General features: G+C 33.1%; 1 protein-coding gene across 1 annotated transcript; it reads left to right on the forward strand.

Moving 5' to 3' along the window:
- Positions 1 to 410: 410 nt before the first annotated feature.
- On the forward strand, positions 411 to 1,209 carry LOC133033042 (uncharacterized). Its single transcript, XM_061107577.1, has 2 exons — positions 411 to 1,015; positions 1,123 to 1,209. Exons 1-2 carry the CDS (start codon positions 442 to 444, stop codon positions 1,155 to 1,157), a joined length of 609 nt encoding a protein of 202 aa, XP_060963560.1. The 5' UTR covers positions 411 to 441; the 3' UTR covers positions 1,158 to 1,209.
- The last annotated feature ends 16,495 nt before the right edge of the window (positions 1,210 to 17,704 follow it).

Raw genomic sequence — 17,704 nt, forward strand, 5'->3', positions numbered from 1 at the left:
GATAGATTTCATTCCTCCATTAATCTAAATTAAATACTTCATTAAATCTATCATAAAGTTCATACAATTTTATTAGATTTAAAATTTAGCCCACAGGCAATTTTAGATTTAATAAAATTTTCATCTTCATCATGTTTCTACATTGGTAAAACATGAATTCATTAAAGCCTCAATTCTTTTAACATCTAAATTTTGGTAATCCTATTCTTGCGGCCTATTTCATCCACCTCTAAATATGCCTTTGAAATCACTAGTGAAATCCCCGAGCTTAGGAGTGACAACTTCAAAATGCGGAAGGAACGAGTTCTTCTCCACCTAGCTTGCACTGACATAGATTATGCAATAAGGAAAGATGAACCAAATTTGCTATCAACGATACTAGCACTGCTGGCGAGATTGCCTTTGCGTGAAAAGTGGGAGCAATCTAATCGTCTCTGCATCATGTTCATTATGTCCAGAATTCCTATGGGAATGCGTGGATCGGTGGAGCCACCTGAGAAGGTGAAAGACTTTATCAAAGTTATGGATGAGCAGTTTGACACTTCAGATAAATCCTTGTTCATCAACCTCATCCAAGAGTTCTCGTCCACAAAACTCACCGGTGTTAAAGGAGTTCGAGAACACATTTCTAAAATGAGGGACATCACTGCTCATTTGAAGAAACTCGACGTTATCATTCCTGATACCTTCCTGGTTCATTACATCCTTCACAATCTTCCTCCACAGTATGGGCCTTTCAAAATTTCCTACAACACACATAAAGAAAAATGGACTATCAATGAATTGATGACCATGTGTGTTCAAGAGGAAGCCGTGCTCCTACAAGAGCAAGGAGAAAGTGTTCACCTGACCACTCAACCTAAGAAACGCAAGCCATTCAAAAAGAACAAAGGGAAAAAGCCCATGGCTCCCAAGGCTGCCATAAAGAAAGATTCCATCAAATGTTTCTTTTGTAAACAAAAGGGACATGCTAAAAGGGAGTGCAGCCAGTTCAAGAAATGGATGGATGACAAAGGTAATCCAATTTCCTTAGTATGTTATGAATCTAATATGGCTAATGTTAATCTTAACACATGGTGGATTGATTCCGGTTCAACAATTCACATAACAAATTCCTTGCAGGATATTCAAAATCTAAGGAAGCCAGTGGCAAGTGAGCAAAGCATCTTATCTGGAAACAAGATGGGCTCACATGTGGAAGCTATTGGAACATGCAATTTAGTTTTAAGTAATGGTTTTATTTTAAAGTTAGAAAAGACCTTTTATGTACCAAGTTTCTCTAGAAACTTGATTTCAGTTTCAAGACTTATACCACTTTGGTTTTTCCTTTACATTTTCGTACAAATATTTTAATTTATATTATAAATCTGAATGTGTTGGAAATGGTATTTTGTCTGATGGTCTTTACTGCCTTAATTTACAAAATAATACCACTAATAATGTTATGCATGTTCACGCTGGCACTAAAAGATGTGTTATGAAAGAGGATTCCTGTACATTGTGGCACCGGAGATTGGGACATATCTCCATTGATAGAATTAAAAGGTTGGTAAAAGATGGGGTACTCAATACCTTAGATTTTACTGACTTTGATACTTGTGTGGATTGCATTAAGGGAAAGCAAACCTCCAAGTCTGTCAAAACTGGTGTCCACGGGAGTTACGAAATATTAGAAATCATACATACTGATATATGTAGTCCAGATATGGAGTCACATGGTCAGAAATACTTCATCTCATTCATAGATGATTACTCACGCTACATGTATATCTACTTACTTCATAATAAAAGTGAAGCATTAGATGTCTTTAAGATATTTAAAGCTCAAGTAGAGAAACAATGTAACAAGCAAATTAAAATAGTGAAATCAGATAGAGGTAGAAAGTATTATGGTAGATACACAGAAGATGGACAAGCACCTGGTGCATTTGCGAAGTTTCTTGAAGAAAATGGGATTGTTGCCCATTACACCTTGCCCGGTACACCCGAGCAAAATGGTGTTGCAGAAAGAAGAAACCGAACATTAATGGACATGGTGCGGAGTATGCTTAGTAGCAACTCTAATCTTCCTAAATCCTTGTGGACTGAAGCATTAAAGACATCCGTGTACATATTAAACCGAGTTCCAACAAAGGCAGTCTCAAAAACTCCTTTTGAATTATGGAAAGGTTGGAAACCAAGTTTGAATCATGTACGCATTTGGGGATGTCCATCTGAAGTCAGAATATATAATCCACAAGAGAAGAAATTGGACCCAAGGACCATAAGCGGATTCTTTATAGGGTACGCTGAAAAGTCTAAAGGTTACAAGTTTTATTGTCCATCTCATAGCACAAGAATTGTGGAATCAAGGAATGCAAAATTTCTTGAGAATGCCTTGATCAGTGGGAGTGATCAATCAAAGGACTTAGGTCCTGAGAAAGATCCTTCAGAACCTTCCACTTCAAAAGCAAGATTGATAATGGTTAACACTCCTGTAGTTCAAACGAATGTTGAACAACCATTACCAATCACTGAAGATCCACAAGTTGGTAATGATAATCCAGTAGATCAAAATGTTCAAGAGTTGCACACTGGCTTGTTGAACAACTTGCTGAACTTCTTGCTTTTGCTCCCCAAAGCACATTGGTGAAGTCTTAAGAAGATCTACTAGACCTATCAAACTAAAGATTTACAAAGACTATGTTGTGTATTTATTAGAATCTGATATTGGAATTGGAAATGATCCAGAAACGTTTTTACAAGCTATGAACAGTAGAGAATCAAAATTGTGGTACAATGCTATGGATGATGAAATGAATTCTATGAGGTGCAACAGAGTCTGGGAACTTGTAAAGGGCGAGAGCCATTGGCTGTAAATGGGTCTATAAAACTAAGAAAGACTCATTAGGCAACACTGAGAGGTACAAAGCGAGACTTGTTGCTAAAGGATTCACTCAAGAGGAAGGAATTGACTATACGGAGACTTTTTCTCCTGTATCAAAGAAAGATTCCCTCAGAGTCATCTTGGCATTAGTTGCTCATTTTGATTTAGAGCTGGAGCAGATGGATGTAAAAACTGCTTTTCTGAATGGTGATCTAGAGGAGGAGGTATACATGAAACAACCAGAAGGATTCTCCTCTAGTGAAGGTCAGGATTTGGTATGCAAGCTCAAGAAGTCCATCTATGGATTAAAACAAGCATCCCGCCAATGGTATTTAAAATTTCATGATGTCATCTCTTCCTTTGGATTTGAAGAGAATGTCATGGATCAATGCATATACCTGAAGGAAAGTGGGAGTAAGATCTCGTTTTCTTGTTTTATATGTGGACGATATTCTTCTTGCATCCAATGATAAAGGGTTGCTACGTGAAGTGAAACAATTTCTTTCAAAGAACTTTGAGATGAAAGACATGGGTGAAGCATCCTATGTCATAGGCATTAAGATTCATAGAGATAGATACCGAGGTATCTTAGGTTTATCTCAAGAAGCCTACATCAACAGAGTTTTAGAAAGATTTCATATGAAAGATTGTTCACCGAGCATTGCTCCAATTGTGAAGGGTGATAAATTAAATTTGAGCCAGTGCCCAAAGAATGATTTTGAAAGAGAACAAATGAAGAACATTCCTTATGCTTCTGCTGTCGAAAGCCTAATGTATGCTCAGGTGTGCACAAGACCCGACATTGCTTATTCTGTCGGAATGTTAGGAAGATTTCAGAGTAACCCGGGGATAGACCACTGGAAAGCTGCAAAGAAAGTAATGAGGTATCTTCAGGGTACTAAGGATTACAAACTGATGTTCAAACGAACTGACAATCTAGAAGTAGTTGGCTACTCAGACTCAGATTTCGCTGGTTGCACTGATTCACGTAAATCTACATCTGGTTACGTGTTTATGTTTCAATGGGTGGAGTCTGTGTCACCCGAGGAGTAACAAACAAACTTTGATGCTACTTCTACTATGGAGGCTGAGTTCATTTCTTGTTTTGAGGCTACATCACATGGTGTATGGCTAAAGAGTTTCATTTCGAGCCTTAGAGTGGTTGATTCCATTGCAAGGCCGCTAAAGATGTTCTGTGACAATTCAATTGCTTGTTTTCATGGCTAAGAACAACAAAAGTGGAAGTCGAAGCAAGCACATCGACATTAAGTACTTAGCTATTAGAGAACGTGTTAAGGAAAATAAAGTGGTCATTCAACACATTAGCACTGAATTGATGATTGCCGATCCTATGACAAAAGGCTTGCCACCTCATAAATTCAAGGATCATGTAGAGAACATGGGACTTGGTTCCCTTATGTAATTTGTACAAATAAAGTTATTATCAATGAAACTCTTATTTTGATTTTTCTCATATTTATGTGCATCTTAATTTTACATTTGAGAAAAATTTCAGAGGACCTGAATAAACATAAGGTTTAGGGTTTATTCACTTAAGTACATTGCCACATAAAGTACATTGTTATATAATAAATGTATTGTAATACATGGAAGATAATACTCGATTCATAATGAGGACATGTCGCTATGATTCGTATGTTTATTATATAATGAGGAACGTTGGGTTTGAATATTTTAGTTTAAATGCTGACCAAGTAGGAGAATATTAGAATATTTTTATTTATGGAAATTATTTTCTAATTAAGGAAATGATTTTCTATTTAAGGAAATAAATAAATAATTGATTTTCTGATAAATGAATATTTTATATTCATTGAATCTGAACAAAATCAATTATGTAATATTCTATATATGGTCAGATTTCTATATTCATTACCTGATTTGATTTCCTGAATTAATTGTCAAAATATTCTGACAATTAATGTGGCACAGATACTGATGGAGTATCTCACCTATAAATATAGGGTCTCGGTCCCCGAGCTCCTCACTCATTCTGAATCCATTCAGCAAATTCCATCTAAAGAGAGTTGAGAGAGCGAGGAAGCCCGAACTCCAATACCGAAGCTATCGCAGGGATTGAAGCTCAAAGATCAATGGCTGGAGGTACATCGATCCTTTCATTGCATATATTATAGATATGATTACTGTTTATTTTCCGCATTTCATATCATTGTATATGATATATTACATACACTATATATATAGTCTAACAAGTTATTTGTTCAAAAGAGATATAAACTATACAGTTAATTGAGATTGAGATAGTGAGTGGTGTTTTAAATACGGGTGGGCATCTGATTTAATTTAACATTTTCTTCTTCGATTCAATTCAATTAGTAATTGAATTTAGAAAATCATCATCCGATCCAATTCAATTAGACCTCAAAATCTAATCCAATCAAATCTAATTATTAATTGGATTAGATCGGTTTTTAATTGGATATTCAATTACACACATAATTTTTAATATTAATATAAAAATATGAAGAAAAAAAATGCTTAAAAATTAAATATCATCCTTTATTTAAGTTTAATATTCTATAAAAACACTATCATTACAATGTAATGCAACTAAAAATTTCAAATAGTTAAAACAACAATATTTTTATGTAATAAAATAGAATAAAATATCTTGAAAAGTAATAAATAAAACAACTAACGGTTACAAATTCAACACAAAAAAAAAATCAAATAAAAATATAATTAATATATTATATTTTTTATTATATGAATAATTATTAATAATTTTTTAACATATATAAATGTAATTGAATTAGATCGATTTTTAATTAGATTTTGAGATTGACATTCAATAATTGATCCAATCCAATTAGAATGCAACTTTCAACATCCAATCAAATTCAATCCAATTATAATTGGATATCCAATTTTTTATAATTGAATTAGATTGGATCGGTTTGGTTCAAATGGATTGGATTGGATGTTGCCCACCCATAATTTTAAATACGCGTCGGCAATTATTTCATTATAAATATAAACTGCTCATGAAAGAGAGAGAAAAATAGTTGAGTGTGAGAAGAAGAATGAGTTAAGAGTAAACAAAAATCCACATGAAATTTGAAATATTGAGAATTTGGAGAGATGATGAAATTCCGTATTTTAATATTTCCAGTTTAATTATTTAATTAAGTGATTAATTAAATGCGGAATAATAAAACTGGTACTGAAAACAGTTTTTCCGTAGTTATAGAATACAACTTTGTAACTCCAGAGAAACCCAGAAATAAACAGTGCATAAAAGTAAAATACACACAAGATTTTTTTACGTGATTTCAACAATCCTTTCAGATTGTTACTAGTCTACGGGGCCACGCCCAGAGATAAGATTCATTAGATCGGTATTAAAAATACAAAGTAATTGACTTATGCATAAATAGACTCCCTCTTATTGTATGCCGCAAGCTTGATGTATTCCACCTACTAACCGAATCTTGATAAAACTCCAAGAGCTCGAACTCCCTTCGATCACCTTGAAGAGTGCTTGAATCCTCCCGATTCAAGGCTTAAAGGCTATCTCCCGAAAGCCTATACAACCATCTCCCGAAGGTTGTGTGCTTGTATCATCCCGATGCAAGATTTCAAAAGCAATCTCCCGAAAGCTTGTAAAACCCTTCTCTCGAAGGTGTGCTTGTATCCTCCTGATGCAAGACTTCAAAAGCAATCTCCCGAAAGCTTGTAAATACCCTTCTCCCGAAGATGCACTAATGTTCTTCTTCGTTGTAGACTTGAATACAGACTCAAGACAATACAAACAACAAATAAACAGAGTAAGAGTCGAACAGCTCTTCTCTACATAACAAAGACACTCTTTGTTTAAGATATGAAACCAATTCTAAGTGTTTGAAAGAGATAATAAAACCTAGCTGCTATAAGATGTATTTATAATGAATATACATCTTATTGACAGCTTACATTTGGTCTGAACAAGACCTCAGCCCACTAGAAATTTCCCTAAAATAATTCTCCAATCAGTCCAGAAATTTCTGTTTCTATACCTACAGAATCGTGGGCAGTAACTACAACTTTCCTTTTATAAAAAAGAAAAGTTCAGCTCCAGTTTTCTCTTCAAGAAATCTGATCTGAGAAAATGGGAAACTCAACACAAGATCAGATATATACCGGTTAGATAAAAACGAAATGGATAACCAAACTTACCATTTTTACCTTTTTTTTTTCCAAACATAGGAAAGCTAGACAACTTTCCTTCCAAGTTTGAATACACAAAATTAGGAAACCATATTAATACATACCAGCCAAAATTAAAAGGAAATAATAAAATATTTTTGTCAATTAAATATGCCAAAAATAGAATTAACAGATGAGCCTCTCGAAAACTCGATATTAACACATCACTGTTCTTTTTAAGAATAAAGATCAGTTGAGGAATTCTGAATTTATTTTGTAAAATAATTGATAGAATATTCTATCATGAGATGAGCTTAAACAATAGGTTTGGGATTGGTTGGTGTTAGAGGAATTGAACTACCATTGTATGGCCAAACTTGAAGCACAATTAATTATAGGCTTATTAGAATTATTACACCCTGAATATACATGTACTAAATTATGTCACTTGAACTTTTTAGGTCGTTAAAAATTCTCCTTGAACTATTGAAATTGTTGAATTTAAGGACATTTGTCTAATTTCATTTAATTTTATTAATGTAGCGAGCGTCCATTAACTAAATGTGCCCCTAAACTTTGATATCTACTAAATCATGTCTCTTGAATTTTAACATGTACCAAATTGCGCTTCTAAAATTTTCATCCACCTCAGACTTTGTTTAGCATAATTGGACAAAAGTCTTTAAATCTAACAGTCTCAATAGTTCGATGAAAATTTTTAACGACCTAAAAAATTCAGAGAACATGATTGATGATTTGGTATATGTCAAAGTTCAACGGGAAAAAATTTCAATACTAAAATCCAATATTATATCTAATGAAACATCCAAGTGTTCCTTTCTCATGCAAAGCAAACTATGCTACAAAACATCATCAACATATAACTTAATAAGAGATTTTGTTGGGTTGGCAACGAAAATACCATTTTCTTTCTAATTCTAATTGAGAATGAATACTAACTACGTAGTACTAATTGACAATTTCTTTATGACTAGTACTTACTAACATCATCAACAAGTAACAAAAAAAAAAAAAAAAGCAAGATTCCAAGATTGATTTAACAATTACATGTGATTAATTGGAATGCAAACACCAAGTTCATGATGGTAACGAAAGGCCGATGTGATGATAGTTCGTCGGGAAAGATCGAAACAGAAAACAACAACATCTCCAACGTTAAGCCTACGACGAAACACAAACTCCAACCAATGATTATATGCAATCAAAACTTCCATTCCATCATCACTCAAACCCAAAGTTGCCTCTATTACCAAATTCTGAATGTTTTGGTCTCTCAAAGCAACCACAAAATTACGATGATGCAAATTAGCACGTTCCATTCCTCCTCCTGATTCCATAATCACTTGAAATATCTCTTTAGGCATAACAATTTCATGACCAACAAAAATTAACACATCTTCAAGACTCAATCTTTTCACACACAAAATTGGTTGTGGCCCTTGTTGTCGATTACGCTCTTGTTGTTCTTCTTCTTGGGGGTAACAAAGGAATGAAAGTCTCATTATTTTGGGGGTTTAATCGGATTAAGTTGGCATTGAATATGATGTTTGGAGAAGTAACTTGATGAACAAATGTCAAGAGAAGAACGTCTCCAACTCTGATCCCGCGATCTCTTACGAAGGAGTCCCATTCGGGTCCTGCAATGTGGACAATGCCGTTGCCTAAGAACACAGGCCTAACCCTTCGGGTGTTGTTGTCTCCAAACTCTTTGTCGTTGATGTAAAGATTACTACTTTGGAACATTGGAAGTGCTTCAATGGTGGTTGATAGTGGATTTGGGATTACCAATCTGGTGATGTCTTTGACAAGAGTTCCAAACAGTGAATTTTCTTGATCCATTTTTCAAATTGAGATGAAAAACAGGGAAAAACAGAGAGAGGGAGAGAAGAGAGTGGTGTTTAATTTTAATGTATGGTATGGTATGGTATATATATAGTAGTTGGTTAGTGTTTGATATTAACAGATTTTGGCGCTTTATGATGTTATTTAACTATATAATTAATTGAATTAAAATCCATATAATGTTAAAAAAGAAAAGAAGCATTTTTCAACTTACCCTAAACTTTGATATCTACTAAATCATGTTTCTTGAATTCTAACATGTACCAAATTGCGCTTCTAAAATTTTCATCCACCTCAGACTTTGTTTAGCATAATTGGACAAAAATCTTTAAATCTAACAGTCTCAATAGTTCGATGAGAATTTTTAACGACCTAAAAAATTCAGAGAGCATGATTGATGATTTGGTATATGTCAAAGTTCAACGGGAAAAAATTTCAATACTAAAATCCAATATTATATCCAATCAAACATCCAAGTGTTCCTTTCTCATGCAAAGCAAACTATGCTACAAAACAATATACACAATAAATATTAGGTTAAAAATTAAGAACAATTATTTGGAACAAAGGAAGAACCCCAAGTGATAGTTTCTTAATATTAAATAGGACATTTGTTTTCATCCAAGTGTTCCTTTCTCTGTTTTTCTTGTTCTGTTTTCATCTCAATTTGAAGAATGGATCAACACAATTCACTGTTCGGAACTCTTGTCAAAGACATCACCAGCTTGGTTATCCCAATTCCACTATCAACCACCATTGAAGCACTTCCAATTCTCGAAAGAAGTAGTCTTTACATAAGCGACAGAGTTTTCGGGGACACCAACATCCGAATGGTAAGGCTGGTGTTCTTAGGCAACGGCCGCGTCTACATACAAGGATCCGAATGGAACTCATTTGTCAGAGATCGCGGGATCAGAGTTGGAGATGTTCTTCTCTTGAAACTTGTTCACCAAGTTTCCCAACTCATCAACATGATTATCAATGTCACTTTAATCCGATTAAACCGCCAAAACAATCACACTTTCACTCCTCCCTTACCCCAACAAAATCAAGAACAAGAACAAGATCGAAATTGGGAACAACCATTTTTGTGTGTGAAAAGATTGAGTGACATTGATGTGTGTAAAGTTGTTGAACATGTTCCTCAAATTCTTATGCCTAAAGAGATATGGGAAGTGATTACAGAATCATCATTAGTAGTAGACTTTCATCTAAATGATATGCTTCAAGGTAATTTTGAGGTTAATTTGAGAGACCAAACCATTGAGATTTTGGAATTAGTGGCTTATTTGGGTATAAGAGTTGATAGTGAAGTGATGTTTCGATATGAAAATTGGATGGATTTTGTGGATCGTCGTTGCCTTAATGATGAAGATGTGATTGTCTTCTCTGTTGATCTTCCTCGAAGAACTATCACCACAACTGTCTATCGTTCTCATCAACAAACTGATTTTTTCATTCCAATGCCACAGGAGGAGATCGAATTAAGTAATATTAGTGACATGTAATTTCTAACTTGGTTTCTTATGTTTGATGTTGTTAATGTTAATGTCAAACAACAAAGATTACAGATTACATGTTAAGGTATGTAGTTTTCATTTAATATTAAGAAATTAATGTTCTCGGTCTCAATTTTGAAAGAAATTTCTTCATTCCTAATATTTTTGTGTATTGTTTTATTTCTTAGTTTAATATAGTTTTACTTCTGCAAATACGTTTAAAATATCTTTTGGGTAATTAATTAGAGGTAGCTAATGTAAGATTATAATAAGTCATTGTATAGTTTTATTGACAAATATGGCAAATAATAAATTTCAAATCTCTTGATTATTGAAATATATATTTGCAACTTAAAAATAATTGGAATTTTTACAAAAATATTGAATTTTGAGTAAAAATTTATAATTTTACTGTTACAAATTTTTTTTTACAAAAATATTGTCTTTTTATAAAATAATCGTAAAACAACAAAATAGAATAATAAAAAATAATAATAGGACAACTAAAAAACAACCGTAGAATAACAATAAAAATTTAACACAGTATAAAACTTATACAGTATTTTTGAAAAAAAAAATATAATATTTTTGAAAAAAATTCCACCTCACAATAAAAAAGAAAAAAGTTTGGAAATTTGGGTATGTGATGTAAAAATTTAACTTTTGAGCCAAATCTAACAACACACATAATACTCACATTGTTGGGTTTTATGCCCTAAATAAAACTCATTTCAATATAATCATATTTACTTATTAATATAGATCAGAAATAACATTTAATGTTGCGTGGTTCACATGATTTATTTCATGATTATATGTACATAATGTATAAATTCATCTGAAACCCTTTTCACATACTTGATCTTGTTTATTGTGTCATCCACACACATTGGAAAGTAAACATGACTATGTGAATAAAGTTTCCTAGATTTATCAGACATAGGGTTTTACTGATATGATAATCTACAACAGAGTTTACTTGCATTTGGAGAAATGCTATGTTCTTTCCAGAGCATTGGTTAAAGTATAGCTCAGGTTGGATGCATGGAGTATGCATCAGAAGGGACCGATATTGAACTTTGACTTAGATTTATTAAACTTACCGTAATATTTATTCAAGTCAATATCGCCTAGTTGATCCTAGATCAAATGATCTTAATCCTGATATGATTAGGCTCAATCTCGAGAGGCTATTCGTGTTCTTTGATTTGTTAGTTAAGCCTACTTTTAGGTCAGGGTGATACGTACATTTTGGGAACACGGTAGTGCAATTGAGTGGGAGCGCTAGCATAAACATGGAATCTATAACTTCTATCTGGCGAATAGTAAGCAAAGGATGATCTCCTTCGAGCTTGACCAAACGAACATAAATGGTGGAGTACTCATTTCACATAAGTTGAAATATCATTTATACGGGGTCAAGTGTTTTAAGGATAAAATACATAGTAGGGTGTAACGGTAATTTAATCCATTTACAGTGTAGATCATTCATATAGAGGATCATTGATCACATTAGGATTATAACAATGGATAACTAATGATGTGTCTATATGGTGGAACATATAGAGCATTCTATATACTGAGAGTGCAATTCTAAGTTCTATGCGTGGATTCAACGAAGAATTAATAAGTTAGTGAATTTTAGTGCTAAATTCTTGATCTACTTATTGGAAGCTCGGTTATATAGACCCATGGTCCCCGCACTAGTTGAGATAATATTGCTTGTAAGACTCATGTAATTGGTTTTGATTAATCAATTATAATTCTCAAATTAGACTATGTCTATTTGTGAATTTTTCACTAAGTAAGGGCGAAATTGTAAAGAAAGAGTTTTAGGGGCATATTTGTTAATTATGATACTTTGTATGGTTCAATTAATAAATATGATAAATGACAATATTATTTAATAATTATTTATAGTTATTAAATAGTTAGAATTGGCATTTAAATGGTTGAATTAGAAAATTGGCGTTTTTGAGAAAATCAGATGCAGAAAAGGTAAAACTGCAAAATTGCAAAAAGTGAGGCCCAAATCCACTAGTATAGGGCCAGCCACTTTTGTAGGAAATTTAAACTGATATTTTCATTATTTTAATGCCAAATAATTCAAATCTAACCCTAGTGGAATGCTATAAATAGATAGTGAAGGCTTCAGGAAAATTACACTTAAATTTTCTATTTTTCCTTCAGAGAAAAACCTGAGCCTTTCTCTCTCCCTATCTTTAGCTGCCATTTCTTCTTTCTCTTCCCTCTTGAATTTCGAAATTCTTAGTGTATGAGTAGTGCCCACACACAGCAAATGATACCTCAATCATAGTGAGGAAGATCGTGAAGAAAGACTTTCAGCAAGAAGGAGGTTTCAGCATCAAAGATTCAGAGAAAGAGATCCAGGTTCAGATATTGATAATGCTCGCTGCGTAAAAGGAATCAAGGGCTAGATATCTGAACGGAAGGAGTCATATTATTCCGCTGCAGCCAATGTAAGGTTTCCTAAACTTTATATGTGTTTATTTCATCGTTTTAGAAAGTTCATATTTAGGGTGTTAATCAACATACTTGTGAGTAGATCTAAGATCCTGGTAAAATAATTTCCAACACACATTGTTATGCACGGTCCTAGACCGAAGCAGGTTAGGCCTATTGTTAGCAAAGCCCAATACCTTTGGACCCTGTAAAAGTGGGCCAAAAGGTAAGAGAGTGGCTAAACAACTCAGTCTAAAATGGTGATGAGGAAACATTGACTCCAGTTGAGATTAACGAAGATAAAATGGAAAAGAACAAGGTTGAAGTTGAATAGGAAATCCCAACTCACAAGAAGAGGGCTCGAGCCAAATCAAAGTGGTTGGAGGATTTCGTGATGCTCGAGAGACGTTGAGAAACAAGTTGTTGAGTCATTAAAAATTTGTTAGGATGTAATTCTTTTTATTTTCTTCAGTTTTGCAACAATATAAATACTCTTTTGTAATAAGTTTTGATATAGCTATTGAATGAATTTACAAGATACTGTAATTGGAGATTTGTTATGTTTCGAAGAAGACTCTTTATCCTATCACTTGTGCAGAGCTCATCCAAACTCAAGTCCAAAAATTGTACCTTCCTACGATATGTATTAAAAATAAACAATAGAATGATGTAAAGGAAGCAAATTCCAATTCATGATGAGACAGAAATGCACAACTAATTATAATAAGATTCATAATTTCAAATAACTCTATTGACAACTACAATAAAGCATAAAAACTTGGAAAAAAAAAACAAAAAAAATAATAGTTTCTTAATAAGGGTATACTTGTTAATAAAAATATCACCCCATACACAATTTTTAATAGGATAATTTATATTTTTACTCTCTAAATTTTAACATGTATCAAATCATGTCTCTTGAACTTTTCAGGTCGTTAAAAATTCTTTTCGAACTATTAAGATTATTAGATTTAAGAACTTTTATCCAATTTTACTAAAAAAAAGTGTGACGTGGATGAAAATTTAAGGAGCACAATAAAATTCAAGGACATGATTTTATAAATATCAAAATTCGAGGGACACGATTTAGTATATGGACAATTACCGTATTAGCAAAATTGAATGAAATTAGACAAAAATTCTTAAATCTAACAATCTCAATAGTTAGAGAAAATTTTTAACAAACTGTAAAATTAACGAGTATATGTTATTACATATCAAAGTTCAGAATAAAAAAATATTTTTTTAAAATATTAAGATATATTAAGCACCACTCTCATTTTTCTCCCTCTTTTTCTTTCTCAATTTCAAGAATACTTGAGCCTAACCATATTAATTAATTCAATTAATTATATAGTTAAATAACATCATAAAGCGCCAAAATCTGTTAATATCAAACACTAACCAACTACTATATATATACCATACCATACCATACATTAAAATTAAACACCACTCTCTTCTCTCCCTCTCTCTGTTTTTCCCTGTTTTTCATCTCAATTTGAAAAATGGATCAAGAAAATTCACTGTTTGGAACTCTTGTCAAAGACATCACCAGATTGGTAATCCCAAATCCACTATCAACCACCATTGAAGCACTTCCAATGTTCCAAAGTAGTAATCTTTACATCAACGACAAAGAGTTTGGAGACAACAACACCCGAAGGGTTAGGCCTGTGTTCTTAGGCAACGGCATTGTCCACATTGCAGGACCCGAATGGGACTCCTTCGTAAGAGATCGCGGGATCAGAGTTGGAGACGTTCTTCTCTTGACATTTGTTCATCAAGTTACTTCTCCAAACATCATATTCAATGCCAACTTAATCCGATTAAACCCCCAAAATAATGAGACTTTCATTCCTTTGTTACCCCAAGAAGAAGAACAACAAGAGCGTAATCGACAACCACAACGACAACAAGGGCCACAACCAATTTTGTGTGTGAAAAGATTGAGTCTTGAAGATGTGTCTAATGTTGTTGCTCATCAAATTTTTATGCCTAAAGAGATATTCGAAGTGTTTATAGCATCAGGAGGAGGAAGGGAACTTGCTAATTTGCAATATGGTAATTTTGTGGTTGATTTCTTAGACCAACACAATCCATATTTGGGGTTTGAGACAAATTTGGGTTTGAGAGTTGATGCAATGGAAGTTGTTTTGATTTCATCTAATCATTGGTTTGAGTATGCGAATCGTCGTAGGCTTAGCGTCGGAGATGTCGTTGTGTTCTGTTTCGATCTTTCCCGACGAACTATCATCACATCGGCCTTTCGTTACCGTCATGAATTTGGTGTTTACAATCCAATTTATTATCGCACGTAAATTGTTAAATGAATCTTGGAATCTTTCTTTTTCATTTTTTGTTACTTGTTTCTTTCTTTAACAAAATTTGATGTTGTTTGATGATGTTAGTAAGTACTAGTCATACATAAATAAATGTTGGGGTTCTTAATTTTTAAACTATTGCAATCTAAGACTATATTGTCTTTGACTAGAGTTCCAAACAGTGAATTGTGTTGATTCATTCTTCAAATTGAGGAAAAAAAAACAGAACAAGAAAAACAGAGAAATGTAAAGAGAGAGAGAGAGATTTGATTGTTTTGGCGCCAAGTTTTGTTCATGAAATTACCGAAATGATTTAACGGCAGTTAAGTTAGTTAATTAACGGAAATTTTAGCTGTTATTTTTTCTATACCATACAACGTTAGCTTGGATTTTAGTATTGGATTTTAAAGGCATATTAACGATCATATAATTAAATGTGTATCAAGTTTGGCCATACAATGGTAGTTCAATTCCTCCAACACCAACCAATCCCAAACCTATTGTTTAAGCTCATCTCATGATGGAATATTCTATAAATTATTTTACAAAATAAACTCAGAATTCCTCGACTGATCTTTATTCTTAAAAAAAACAGTGACAAGTGTCAATATTGAGTTTTTGAAAGGCTCATCTCTCCAAATTCCCAATATTCTTAACTCATGCTTCTTCTCACACTCAACCATTTTTCTCCCTCTTTTTTTTTATCTCAATTTCAAAAATACTGGATAATAATTAACTGTATAGTTTATGTCTCTTTTGAACAAATAACTGATTGTATAAATAACTAACATAACGGTTTTGTAGTACGGACTGGTTTTACTTCGGTAATAACATCATTACCAACTACTATATATATATGTACCTATACCATACATTAAAATTAAACACAACACCACTCTCTACTCTTAATTTCTCTCTCTGTTCTCTCTGTTTTTCTTGTTCTGTTTTCATCTCATTTTGAAGAATGGATCAAGAAAATTCACTGTTTGGAACTCTTGTCAAAGACATCACCAGATTGGTAATCCCAAATCCACTATCAACCACCATTGAAGCACTCCCAATTCTCCAAAGTAGTAATCTTTACATCAACGACACAGAGTTTGGAAACAACATCACCCGAATGGTGAGGCCTGTGTTCTTTGGCCACGGCATTGTCCACATTGTAGGACCCGAATGGAACTCCTTCGTAAGAGATCGCGGGATCAGAGTTGGAGACGTTCTTCTCTTGAGACTTGTTCATCAAGTTACTTCTCTAATCATCATAATCAATGCCAAATTAATCCGATTAAACCCCCAAAATAATGAGACTTTTATTCCTTTGTTACCCCAAGAAGAAGCACAACAAGAGCGTAATCGACAACCACAACGACAACAAGGGCCACAACCAATTTTGTGTGTGAAAAGATTGAGTCTTGAAGATGTGACTAATGTTGTTGGTCATCAAATTATTATGCCTAAAGAGATATTTCAAGTGATTATGGCATCAGGAGAAGGAATGGATATTCCTAATTTGTATTATGGTAATTTTTTGGTTGTTTTGAGAGACCAACACGTTCCATATTTGGTATTACATACAAGTTTGGGTTTGAGAGGTGATGCAATGGAAGTTTTGATTGCATCTAATCATTGGTTGGAGTTTGTATTTCGTCGTACGCTTAACGTTGGAGATGTTGTTGTGTTCTGTTTCGATCTTTCCCGACGAACCATCATCACATCGGCCTATCGTTACCATCATGAATTGGGTGTTTACATTCCACTTTATTATCATTTGTAATTGTTAAATGAATCTTGGTATCTTTCTTTCTTTGTTACTTGTTTCTTTCTTTAACAAAATTTGATGTAGTTTGATGATGTTAGTAAGTACTAGTCATACATAAATAAATGCATCACTTGGGGTTCTTAATTTTGTATCATAGTTTGCTTTGATTTGTGTAATGATGATTTATATATTCTATTAAGGTTCTGTATAAATATGCAGTTTAAAGTGTTGATAATTAAACTAAAAAGATCATTAACTTAGAATTGATTTAATTAATGGCAATTTTACACATCTCACATGCCTTAGAAAGATGAAAACAAATATAATAATAATAATAAAAGCAATCTTATAGGATGTCAATAGCTTATTTGAATAAAAATATAGGGTTAGTATTCTCATAACAAAAATCCAAAATAAATTTAAGGAAAATATATGCACTTAAAATAGGATTTTTTCTTTTTACATTTTTATATTTTTAAAAGTGTTTCAGAAAAAAACAATCCTTTCACCTTGTTTTTTCATAGCGGCAAAGTAAAAACAACGAAACACAACATTCTGTATTTTTCTAAAAAGAAAAACTTAAAATCCGTACAAATGTTAAAAAAGAAAACTTAAAATCCATGAAAATATACACTTTTTGCCCATTTTTTGGTATATACGAAATAATCCCTAAATTCTAACCCAAGCCCAAGCCCAAGCCCATATAGAATTGAGCCCAAATAGAAAAAGGCCCAAAACCCAAAACCCTGTTGCCTTTGTCGTC

The sequence above is a fragment of the Cannabis sativa genome, unplaced genomic scaffold, assembly GCF_029168945.1.
Source record: "Cannabis sativa cultivar Pink pepper isolate KNU-18-1 unplaced genomic scaffold, ASM2916894v1 Contig2, whole genome shotgun sequence".
Classification (NCBI taxonomy): Eukaryota; Viridiplantae; Streptophyta; class Magnoliopsida; order Rosales; family Cannabaceae; genus Cannabis; species Cannabis sativa.

Bases quoted from the DNA above. Each gene is read 5' to 3' on its own strand.
- LOC133033042 (XM_061107577.1), top strand. From the start codon at position 442: ATGTTCATTATGTCCAGAATTCCTATGGGAATGCGTGGATCGGTGGAG. The intron at 1,016-1,122 runs GTAATCCAATTT...AATTCCTTGCAG, and splicing joins GAAATGGATGGATGACAAAG to GATATTCAAAATCTAAGGAA.